Below are 12171 nucleotides of genomic sequence, written 5' to 3' on the forward strand. Positions count from 1 at the left end.
TATGTAATTATCTATTTTTTAGATTGTAATTTTCTAATAATTTTAAGGTTCAATGATATTTTAATGTTTATGATAGAAATGTAAGAGTTTAAATTCACTTTTAAAAAAAAGTATCCACAAGTTTTTCTTTATGGAAGTCGTGGGAATTACACGCTAAGAGAGTGGAATTGCCATCAGAAAGAGGCCATTCGTCCTTCTGCACATGTAGTTGGAAATTACGTTATGGAAGAAAGAGTGCAATGCAAGCATAAGTATAACTAAGCAATCAGTGGTACAACAGCAACACCCAAGTAATCTATAACTGTGTCTAGGTTGTTCAGAAATTGACAAGCGTGAGTTCCTAAATGCTAAATATATGCCATTACATTCATACTTACAAAGCTTTATTTTTAGCACGCCATTTTTTTTTTTTTTTTTTTTTTTGTCTATTTTGACATAAGAACCAACTTTTTTGTTTTCATTTTTTTTTACTATTATTTAAAACACCAACATCGAATTATCTACCATATGCTCTATTTTATTACAATATCATTTAAAAAAAAAAAATTGTTTCCATCTCTTCACACATGACAATCACCATCTACTTTTTTTTTTCTTCACTTTTAAGAAACGCAAAAAAACAATAAAAATTGTTTTTGCATTAGCTACATGACTTGATGCAAGATCTTTCACTTGTAGTCGTAGGTGATTTTGGTTTTCCATCCATCCCCTAAATAAGAAAACTTAGTTTTTCTTTTAAGTACATTTGTTGTTTTATTCCCTTTTCAATTTCTTAAGTAAGAACACAGCATATACTAAGTGAATGGAGTGACTTGTAAATTTGCACAAGCATTATAGCAAAATCTCATTTTGCACTATGAATAGATAAACTCACGTGGTTTTTTTTTTTTTTTTTTTATTTGAGTTTTTTTCTTATTTATTTTATTTTGGAAAGAGTTTTAAATTATAGCGTTCACTTCAGATAATAGTTCTTTATCATCATATCAAGACACTAATCGATTTTTAATGTAAGCGAAAATTTAATCATAAATTTTTTATTCAATTATTAAAAACTTTATCAGTTAAATGCCCTCAAACTGGCCATTAACACTGTATCCATATATATATATATATATATATATAAACATAGTCGGCAAAATATTCCCCCACCAAATAATGCACGAGTCCAATAATTTCACAGGAAAATGTCGTGGGTCGTACCCTCGTACACTGACTCACAGTCCCCCATAAAAGCCACTCCTTTATTTTAATTAAAGCGTAAAACAAAAGTTTGAGTAAAGGCAATGAATAAATAAAGAAAGATAGCAAAGAAAGAAAGAAAAAAAGAATTGCATGAAGAAGGAGATTCCATGGAGGAGAAGCTGAGTCTGATGAGTAATAGCAAATGGATAGCCACGGTGGCAGGCATATGGATCCAGTGTAGCGTCGGTGCATACACCTTCAGCATCTACTCCTCAGCTCTGAAATCGAGCCAAGGCTACGACCAATCAACGCTCGACACCGTGGCGGTGTTCAAGGATATTGGCAGCAACGCCGGAGTACTGGCTGGGATGCTCTACTCCGCCGTGGCAGTGGGCAATAACCGCAAAAGTAACGGTAATAACTACCAGTGGGGTGGGCCATGGGTGGTCCACTTGGCGGGGGCGATCCAGAACTTTGTTGGGTATTTCATGATGTGGGCTTGTGTGGTCGGGTTGATCGGACGGCCACCGGTGGCGGTGATGTGTTTGTTCATGCTGTTGTCGTCTCATTCCATGACTTTCTTTACGACGGCCAATATGGTGTCCGGTGTGCAGAACTTCCCTCATTCTGGTGGGACCATTGTGGGGATCATGAAGGTACCCTTTGTTCTTTATTAGTATTCATTAATTCTAGGACACATCACAAACCTAACTCCACCACATGCAACATAAATGAGTCATTATTAGGAATTTTCAAAGTGTGGTATCATGATAATTACTCTTCTTAGTTTAATTATTGGAGTTCGTCATGAATGTAAAAAGAAAATTAATATGTCATTATAAAATATTTAACTAATTGTTTCTCACTTTCATAAAGACTTGTCACTTTTTGTTCGTTATTTATAGTTTGTCAAATCAAAATTGAGACAAAGCCCGGGTCTAGAATTTGTCTTTCATGTTTAGAACTTGAGTCTTTCCAGCCAGTTATTTTTTATTTTAATAAATAAACAAAAACGTATTTAACAATGATGTGTTAATGAGAGTTTCTCTTTTCAGCTTGTGTGTATATATATTAAAGTAAATTAAAATAAATAAATTTTTTTTGTTGTTTTTTGTGTTTCCGCTTTTAAACATCGAGAAGATAAATATAGAGAAAAAAAATCAGGCAGTGTTATTAAATTATAATTTTCTTTAAAAAAATTTTTTTTTTTTTTTTTAATAACAAGTGGGAGAGGATTTTGGAATCCATTCCTTCTTCATTGAAAAGACTAGAGAATACAATTCAAAAAAAAAAAAAACCGGAGAATACATCCGAATCACAATCCTGGCTAACCCAATATACTTCTGTTGGGGTCACGGGTCATTTTGTCTTATATGGAGCGACTTTGGTGGTGGGGGGCTTCGGTTTTATTTACCAAATCATAATTTGATCCGTGAAAATCATTTTCACCAGTAAATTATAAAACTGAAAATTCTGTAAGCTTTCCTATTCATCACTCATAAGTAAGATGTCAAAACTGTGACCTTTCAGTAAAATTGTAAGTAATTTTTAGTAACTTTACAGTATTAATATTTTACTATTCAGTAAAAACTAAAACGTCACCTAAGAATTTCCCTTTGCAATAATCCAAACTAATTAGAGGAACTAGAAATTTTTTGCAAAAAGAGTCAAGGTTTTTCAGTGATATGAAATTATTAACGACCTTATGGACTTATGGTTAATAACTGATGATGCCGAAAAATCGTCAGTAAGCCATGCAGTCCTTACATGCTCCTGACAAGAACCTGCACAACGCAAAAACTGAAGACCTTAAGAGAAATACCGGTGTGGTACCGGTCAAATACCCTCCGATGATCAAGTTAGAGAAATCTCTTGTTCACAACTCTAGAGTTTCAGAGCTGGGGGGAAATTGTGCGTCCCTTCGTTTGTAAGGGTTTTGAGATTTTTATAGTAGTGTAGGGCTGAAATCCATGCCTTGATCCAGAAGTTCTTTCCTTATAGGAGAGAACCTCTTTAATCCATGTATCTTCTGGAATCCTTTCCTTATAGGGATCTTCTCGATTAGAGGTAAACGTGTGGTGCGAGATATTTCCTTATACACGCATGCATGGAGACCAAGCAAGGCCACGTCAGACTCATCAGAGATTCATATATCCCCTTCAGCTTATTCTCTTCAACTTATCCTCTTCAACTTATTGTCTTCAGCTTACTGTGCCCAAGATGCAGCCGTCAAGTATGGGGTGGAGCTTTAGACTTTACAACAAGGTTGTCTCTCATGAGTGAAGTTGACAACCTTGTTATGTCCGTCTCCTTTTGTTTCGTCATGGATTAATTACAAAATTACCCTTATCAACTGCCCCCTACTCCATAGCCTCATCAACTTTAGCTGACGGGTTATGGAGTTAACATCGTGAAATGGTCATTTATATGTGATGCCTCAAGATATGTTTTCGCAAGTTTAGAGACGCACCCGTCTATTTAGTTATAGATCCGTCTGTTTGTTGTGGTCTGTAACCTTATCCTGACGGGATGAACCTACTTACGAACTTAATCATGGACCCGTCTGCTTAGTTAGGTCCGTCCACTTATTGTGGATCCTTCCATTGTTTTGTGGACTTTATTTTATTAACCCATCTTCGTGGGATAAACCAAATTACGGACTTGTCTATGTTTAGGTCCGTCCATTTGTGGTGGATCTGTCCACTGTCTTGTGGACTTTGTAATGAGGTCGCTCACTTTGTGGATTTAGTAATAATCTCATCCACTTTTGTGGGGTCGTCCACTTTTGTGGGGTCGTCCACTTTGTGGACTTAGGCTCGTCTACTTCATAGACTTGGTAATATGCCCGTCTACTTTATGATCTTAGGCTGGTTTGCTTTGTAAGCTTAGTAATGGTTTTTATCCAACTCTTGGACTTATATTAAACTCGTCTACTTTGTAGACTTTAGTGATAGGCCCGTCCACTTCATGGTCCTAAGCTCGTCTACTTTGTAGACTTGGTAATAAATTCGTCCACTTTGTGGACTTAGCAGTAGACTCGTCCACTTTGTGGACTTAGTAATAAATTCGTCCACTTTGTGGACTTAGCAATAGACTCGTTCACTTTGTGGGCTTAGCAGTAGACTCGTCCACTTTGTGGACTTAGCAGAAGACTCGTCCATTTTGTGGATTTTGCAGTAGACTCGTCCACTTTGTGGACTTAGTAATAGACTCGTCCACTTTTGTGGACTTTGTGTCCACTTTTGTGGACTTTGTAGTAAACTCGTCCACTTTGTGGACTTAGCAATAAATTCGTCCACTTTGTGGACTTAGTGATAAATTCGTCCACTTTGTGGACTTAGCAATAAACTCGTCCACTTTATGAACTTTGTAATAAATTCGTCCACTTTTGGTCGTAATCATGAATTCGTCCACCTAAGGACTAAACTAATTCCATCCCCATAACAAATACACCAGTTATTTCTGAATAAACTCCTCTTATTATGATGAATGCATATATAAGTAGAAAATTGTTCTAAAAAGAATAAACTTCAGTCCTTTGGGCTTAAAAAGTACTTGTAGGCAAAAGTAAACTAAGATAAATGACTAAAAGAAATAAACTGGGAATGACAAGTAGCGTTCTTCATGTTGTCTTCTACTGGTAGTACATCCTGAGATGCTCGGCGTTCTACGGATGGCGTAGCTTCTGCCTGTCAAGTGTCTCCAAGTGGTTGATGCCTTTCCTTAGCCTTGGCAGACCGTCAGGTTTTCAAGGGTGCCGATCTTGGTTGTTCGCTCTGGTCAAGAATCATCAAGAAGTATATCTTCAAGTCTTTCAACAGGCTCTGCCATTGTCCGATATTCCTCTATGCTCATGGCTTGGAAGTGGTCATCCATTTCCATCATGGCTGCGAAACACTCACGTGTCACCACTTAATCTCCCCGCAACTCTCCTATTCCATAATCAGTAGGGAACTTGATCATTAAATGGTAGGTTGAGGTTATAGCCTTCCACGAATTGAGAGTAGGCCGTCCTATAATGGCGTTGTAAGCGGACGAGCAGTCAACCACGAGAAACGTTACATTCTTAGTGATCTGCTAGGGATAGTCGCCCACAGTTACAACCAAAGTGACGACACCAAGGGGGAATATCCTCGTCCCTCCAAAGCCAACGAGCAGAGCGTTAGTTGGAACTAGTCGCTTCCTATCAATCCCCATCTGCTGGAATGCGAGGTAGTAAAGGATGTCAGCTGAGCTACCGTTGTCAACTAGAACCCGGTGCATGTTATAGTCTCCTGCCCGTATGCTAACGACGAGTCCATCATTATGTGGATGGTGAAGATGTCGTGCATCTTCTTTTGAGAATCCGATGAGGGGGTTGTCGATCCGCGCCATCTTGGGTATGGATCCCGTCAGCTGGATGTTCTAAACCATCCTGAGGTAAGTCTTACGGGCTTTTTTTAACGACCCAGGAGTCGCGGTGCCTCCTACGATCATTCTTATATCTCCTATGGGTGGTTTGGGGTGCTCGTTCTCCCATCGGGGAGCCTGCTCCTGTGGTGGGTCTGTTTTCTCCTTGCTGGTGAACCTCTGTAGCCTTCTTTGCCTAATAAGAGCTTCTATTTGTTACTTCAAGTCATAGCAGTCAGCTATGTCATAGCCCTGATCACGGTAGAAGCAGCAATATTTGTCCCTTCACCTCTTGTTAGGATCTCCCTTCAGCTTGCTGGGAAAGGTCAGGGCTCCTTCATCCTTAATTTGCATCAGCACTTGGTCGATTAGGGCAGTCAGTGGGGTGAAGCTTGTGAACTTCCCCGCGGGTGGTTCGGAGCGTTAGTCCTCCCAGCGTTCTCCAGTTCTAGCCATCTTCTGCCCCCCGTCTGACCGTACGCCTTCTTGTCTTTCTCTCTTCTTAGGCCTCTCCTCTCGAGCCAGAAGCGCATCTTCAGCGTTCATGTATTTGGTTGCCTTGTAAAGCACATCTAACATAGTCTTCGAGTTGTTTTTGTATAAAGAAAACAAAAACTTACCCTTCCGCAACCCGTTTGTGAAGGCTGCTGCAAGTATCTTGTCGTCAGCTTCATCGAACTAGAGCGCTTCCTTGTTAAAGCGAGTTATATAGAATCTCAACATCTCGTCCTTTTGCTGCCTAATACTCATCAAGCATGCAGTAGACTTCTTATACCTATGCTCCCCAATAAAGTGCGAAGTGAACTGAGTGCTCAGCTTCTTGAAAGTACTGAGGGAGTTAAGCGTCAGCCGGCTGAGCCAAATTCTTGCAGGATCCTTCAACATTGTAGGGAAGGTCCTACACATGATCTCGTCTACTACTCCTTAAAGGTGCATCAAGGTCTTGAAAGTCTCTAGGTGATCAAGAGGGTCCTTGGCTTCGTCGTAACTTTCTATTTGCGGCATGCGAAACTTCTACAGTAGGGGGTAAGAGTTGACGGATGTGGTGAAAGGCGAATCGGTTTGATGGACCAAATCATCAAGGTCGCTGGACACCCGTCCTTTGAGGGCGTTCATCATAAGGTTCATTCGTTCCTTCATCATTTGCATCTCCGCAACAATGTGGGGTGGAGTCGTATCAGTGACGGATGGACGGCTCATATCTTGTCGCTCCTGTCTGCTTGGGGTGTTACTACCTTTTGGCCCTTCTCAGTCTCTTCGCTCGGCACTGGTACCTTCTTAGTTCTCCTCCTGAGTGTCGTGCCCTGCATTCTTTTGGCGCAGCTGCTCTTCCAGATCGTTGTTTTGCTTAGTGAGGCGTTCCACGGCTGTAGTGAGAGTTTGCACCTGTCTCTCGGGTGCAATTGGGCGTGGTTCGTCTCCCTGAACGTCGTTGGTGGTCGCCATCGAGCGAGTAAGTACCATTCAACTCTTTGTCCAGGAAGCGATAGCATGGCTTACAAGTCGTAAAAATTTATTACAAACAGCGCCAACTGATGATGCCGAAAAATCGTCAGTAAGCCATACGGTCCTTACGTGCTCTGACAAGAACCTGCACAACGCAAAAGCTGAAGACCTTAAGAGGAGTACCGATATGGTACCAGCCAAATACCTTCCGATAGTCAAGTTAGAGAAATCTCTTATTCACAACTCTAGAGTTTCAGAGCTGGAGGGAAATTATGGGTCCCTTCGTTTGTGAGGGTTTTGGAATTTTTATAGTAGTGTAGGGCCGAAATCCATGTCTTGATCCAGGTTCTTTCCTTATAGGAGAGAACCTCTTTAATCCGTGTATCTTCCAGAATCCTTTCCTTATAGGAGTCTTCTTGATTAGAGGTAAGCATGGGGCGCAAGATATTTTCTTATACACGCATGCGTGGAGACCAAGCAAGGCCACGTCAGACTCGTCAGAGATTCATATATCCCCTTCAGCCTATTCTTTTCAGGTTATCCTCTTTAGCTTACTGTCTTCAGCTTACTGTCTTCAGCTTACTATCTTCAGCTTACTGTGCCCAAGATGCAAATATCAGGCATGGGGTGGAGCTGTAAACTTTACAACAAGGTTGTCTCTCATGAGTGAAGTTGACAACCTTGTTATGTCTGTCGCCTTTTGTTTCGTCATGGGTTAATTACAAAATTACCCTTATCAATAACCTAATAATTTTCAAGTGTGAAATTTATTTGAATTAGAAATATATAGTGATTTTAAGTTTATAGACGAGTAAGTCACATTGATTCCCTTCTATTTATTACAAAGAATTTTATATAATTTCATAAGACATGTTATATTTAATTTTGAAGGAGTCTAAAATGTAAACATATGGAAAAATAATAATATTAATAATAACATATAAGAGGTAACAAAAATAATTATACACGAAAGATAAAGTCAAAGGAATATGACAAATTCAAGGGGGGCACATCATTATAGGCATGCACAGGTGGTGAAGCTTGAAAAAACCAGAAGTGGCCCCTCTGTCCAGTCCACGGTCCACCAAACATATTTTGTTTTTCACGAAACTTATGGTCCTCTCCAAGACTCCAAATGATAGTTTAATATATATCTGCACATATAATACAACAGTTAGCCAGATATGTGAAAGGTGTGTTTCTCACGAGTTCCTGTGCCAGTTATAGGGTTCCTTTGCATTGTAGTAGAAGCAAAACTTTAGCTGTAATGGGGTTTGATCAAAAAGATTTTTAACGTTTGGAACTGTTTGCAAAATTACAATAATAAAATGTTTTTGAAGTTGATACACATGTTTGGTAGCCTAATTGATAAAAACCTAGTAGATATGAGAAATAATAAAGAGGGCATAACAAAAGTGATTTGTATATTCATACTTAAAACTAGTTATATTTCGATTAGTGTCAAATGTTTATCGTTATTTTATTTTATTTTATTTTATTTTGTTCTTTTTCTCTCTCAAAATGAGTGTTCATTAGGTATCATATTGAAAAATTGGAATGGACATTAATTTGAATTTACTATTTATTTATGTTAAAAATTAAAACAGTGCACTAATATGCCTTTGGGGATAAAACTCGGAATTCCAGTTTTAACTTGAATATGGAATTACCCAATGGGTGAAAATATTGTTAAAAAGTTTTAAGCAACCCAAGCTCTTTTGATGCAATGATATCTTCTTTTTTGAAGGGAGCTACATAGAGGCTTAAACTTTCGAAGAATTGAATTTTTAACATTATATTTTAGCTTAATCTTGCAACAAATATATGCACCTATCTGGCCTTAAATTTGTTAACATTTTTTCTTGTTATTATAATTTGGCCCCTCAAGCTTAAAATTCTAGCTCTGCCCTGCTCTTGCATGAGGTAATTTGCATTGCCATTCTTACTTCTCTTCTTGCCAGGGATTTCTTGGTATTAGTGGAGCAATAGTGATCCAAGTGTATGACACATTCTGGGAGGGAAAGCCAAGCATTTTCCTTCTGATGCTTGCTCTGTTGCCTACGTTCGTCACTCTTGTTCTTATGTTTTTTGTGAGAATCCATAAATCTAACACTGCTAATGACCGGAAACACTTGAATGGTTTCACTATAGTTGCTTTGATCATTGCTGGTTATCTCATGATTCTAATCATTTTGGAAAACATCTTTAGTTTACCATTGTGGGCGCGCATTTTCAACTTTGTACTTCTTTTGCTTCTACTTGCATTACCTCTTGGAATAGCAATCAAAGCCCAAAAGGACACCAAGAAATTTCTAGAAACATTGTCCCTTGAGAATGATCCTTCAATGGAGAATCCTCTAGCATACAATGAGTTGCCTGGTGGAGAGGGTCAAGTTGATGCTGATTTAGATGTCAAAATTCTGTCTGATGAAGAGGGCATGAATCTTTTGCAATCAATGTGCACTATAAACTTCTGGTTATTGTTTGTTGCTATGGTATGTGGAATGGGCTCTGGGGTGGCTGTGGTAAATAACTTGAGCCAAATAGGTCAATCTCTCAATTACACTACTTTGGAGACGAAAAATTTGGTCTCTTTATGGAGCATATGGAATTTTCTTGGTCGTATTGGAGCTGGCTATTTATCAGATTATTTGCTTCACACAAGAGGTTGGGCAAGGCCATTGTTGATGGCTATTACTCTAGCAACAATGGGTGTTGGCCACCTTGTTGTTGCTTCTGGTTTACCTGGAACTCTATATGTAGGTTCAATCCTAGTAGGCATTTGTTATGGTTCACAATGGTCACTAATGCCAACTATTTCTTCAGAACTATTTGGTGTTAGGCATGTGGGTACTATTTTCAACACTATTGGCATAGCAAGTCCTGTGGGATCTTATATCTTCTCTGTAAGAGTAATTGGGTACATTTATGACGAGGAAGCGAAGGGTGAAGATGACTCATGCTATGGTACCCATTGCTTTAGGTTGTCTTTTATGATCATGGCATCCGTAGCATTTTTGGGGTCTCTTGTTGCTCTTACATTGCTCTTTCGTACAAAAAGGTTCTATCAGCTTCTTGTGCTCAAAAGAATTAAGCTTTCTTTAAGCTGAAGAGTAGTCAATGTGAAAATTTTCATTTACAGGGAAACATTAGGCGAGGGTTTTTTTTTTTTTTTTTTGGTGTCTTCATTAGTATACATTATAGGTTGTAATATGGTTAACACTAACAGGTTTTTTCCTTGTTTTTATTTTTATTTTTTGTTTAAACTTATTGCTAAATGCTATATATCTCTTTTCAACAGAACAAATGAGCAATGAAATAGAAAGAAAATAAATAATTTATTTGTATTCTTCGTTAAATATCACATTAAATATTTTCTGAGTTAGGGACAATCCTCCGTAAATAATGGCGTGTGTGCGGTTTGGCCGGCTAGGTTTTTTTTCTAAATTTATCACCCAATCAATAGAGATTAGTTTTCTCATAATTAGAACCGATATATACCACTTAGGGTTGGTTTCCTTACCTATAGCCGTGCGGTTTTTTGCAATCAATTTAATAGGTTTGGTCGGTTTGAAATATTAAAAAAACTGTTTGTTTTCTTTTTCTTTTTTTTTGAAAAAAAAAAATTGGGCTTTCAAGCCCAATACACGACATGTTCAAGATTTCAATCAAAACGTTCACTTGATAAAAACTATTTACACAAACCTGTTCACACATCAAGAAAATGTCCACTTAGATTTTTCACAAATACATATTCACAATTAACACATCAACCTGTTCACACATAAAATAAAAATAAATAAATAAACTCTCCAGGTGCAATTTCTGCCCTCCCACCAATAAAAATAAAATAAAAAACTTGTCCAATAAAATCTGTCCAAATTTCATCACAAAAATTATGTCCAAATTTCATCATAAACTTATCCAACCTATTCACACATAAAAATCTGTCTAAATTTCATCGTTTCATTCACCATCTAAAAAAGTTTTGAAATTGTCTCACCCATGACCTACGAAGTGGTTACTGTGTGCCCAAGAAGATTAAGAAAAAAATGCTTACAAAAGATTTAAAATGGTTATTGTGTACCCACAAAGCAATTTACTAAAGATTAAAATAAAAATGCTAAAAGTGATTACCTGTGTGTGAAGGATGGAAGAGTGAGAGAACTCTCTCAGTCTGAGTCTCCCTAACAATCAAAATGCTATAAAAAAAATGTTAGTAGACTTTTCGTTTTCAGAGAGAGAGAGAGAGAGAGTGTGTGTGTGTGTGTGTGTGTGTGTGTTACCAGAGATAGGCAGTAGTTGGTGGTGAATGGTGAGCCAGCCAAGCTGCAAGAGGCGAGAGCGTGAGATAGAGCAACTAAGGACTAAGAGAGTTAAGCGACTGTGAGAGACATAAGCTATTTATACTAGGGCGGAAATAAAAAAAACCTAGCTCAAAATGACACCATTTTGATTTTGATTTTTTTTAATTACTAAATGAAACGAATTTTTTTGTCAAAAAAATTATAAGAAAAATAGTTCAAACAACGCCGTATTAAGGTTTATTACTTAATATATGTTTGTTTGTTTAGACTCCTTAAAAACATATTAGTTTAACCTAATGAATTAGCTAAGTATTTACTTAGGTTAATTATGAGATCTAGATTAAACACATGCAAACATATTACTTAGTGTGCAAAAGTAAAGAAGACAATAATATAATGACTCAAGAAAACCAACCGTTTCAAGGTAAAAATCTAAGGAGGATTTAACCTAACTATCCTCAAGGTAAACAAATCCACTATGATAGAATGGAAGATTACAATAGATTTAAACCCTAAATCTAAAGCTATCTCATGTAGAACTTACTAACACGACCACATGCAGCTCAGACTCTATGGACTCTTCTATCTTGAATTTATTGAATACACACTCTCACGCTTGTGATTTTAAGATCTCACTCATAGGTTTAGCAATACAAACTCTCCAATTTGTGACTCCAAGACCACCCTTGAAGGTTTAAGTCATTAGCTATGTATGATCTTGATGCAGCAACTTTAGATCTACCGATTCTAATAGTATGAGAATGATTTCCGATAGTGACTTTGAACAGAGAAGGCACAGTACCTTTTAAATCTCACAAAAGCACCTCCAAAATTATAACAAAACGTG

The 12171-nt window shown here is 37.8% G+C and overlaps 1 protein-coding gene across 1 annotated transcript; it reads left to right on the forward strand.

The window, feature by feature from the left end:
- The first annotated feature begins 1186 nt into the window (after window positions 1-1186).
- On the forward strand, window positions 1187-10327 carry LOC126702524 (protein NUCLEAR FUSION DEFECTIVE 4-like). Its single transcript, XM_050401242.1, has 2 exons — window positions 1187-1838; window positions 8979-10327. The coding sequence occupies exons 1-2, from the start codon at window positions 1350-1352 to the stop codon at window positions 10125-10127; spliced, it is 1638 nt and encodes a 545-aa protein (XP_050257199.1). The 5' UTR covers window positions 1187-1349; the 3' UTR covers window positions 10128-10327.
- Window positions 10328-12171: the final 1844 nt, after the last annotated feature.

Source organism: Quercus robur, chromosome 10 (genome assembly GCF_932294415.1).
Source record: "Quercus robur chromosome 10, dhQueRobu3.1, whole genome shotgun sequence".
Taxonomy (NCBI): domain Eukaryota; kingdom Viridiplantae; phylum Streptophyta; class Magnoliopsida; order Fagales; family Fagaceae; genus Quercus; species Quercus robur.

Excerpts from the sequence above, each read along its gene's own strand:
- LOC126702524 (XM_050401242.1), top strand. The coding sequence starts at position 1,350 with ATGGAGGAGAAGCTGAGTCTGATGAGTAATAGCAAATGGATAGCCACG. Across the intron at positions 1,839-8,978 it reads CCATTGTGGGGATCATGAAG|GGATTTCTTGGTATTAGTGG; the intron begins GTACCCTTTGTT and ends TCTTCTTGCCAG.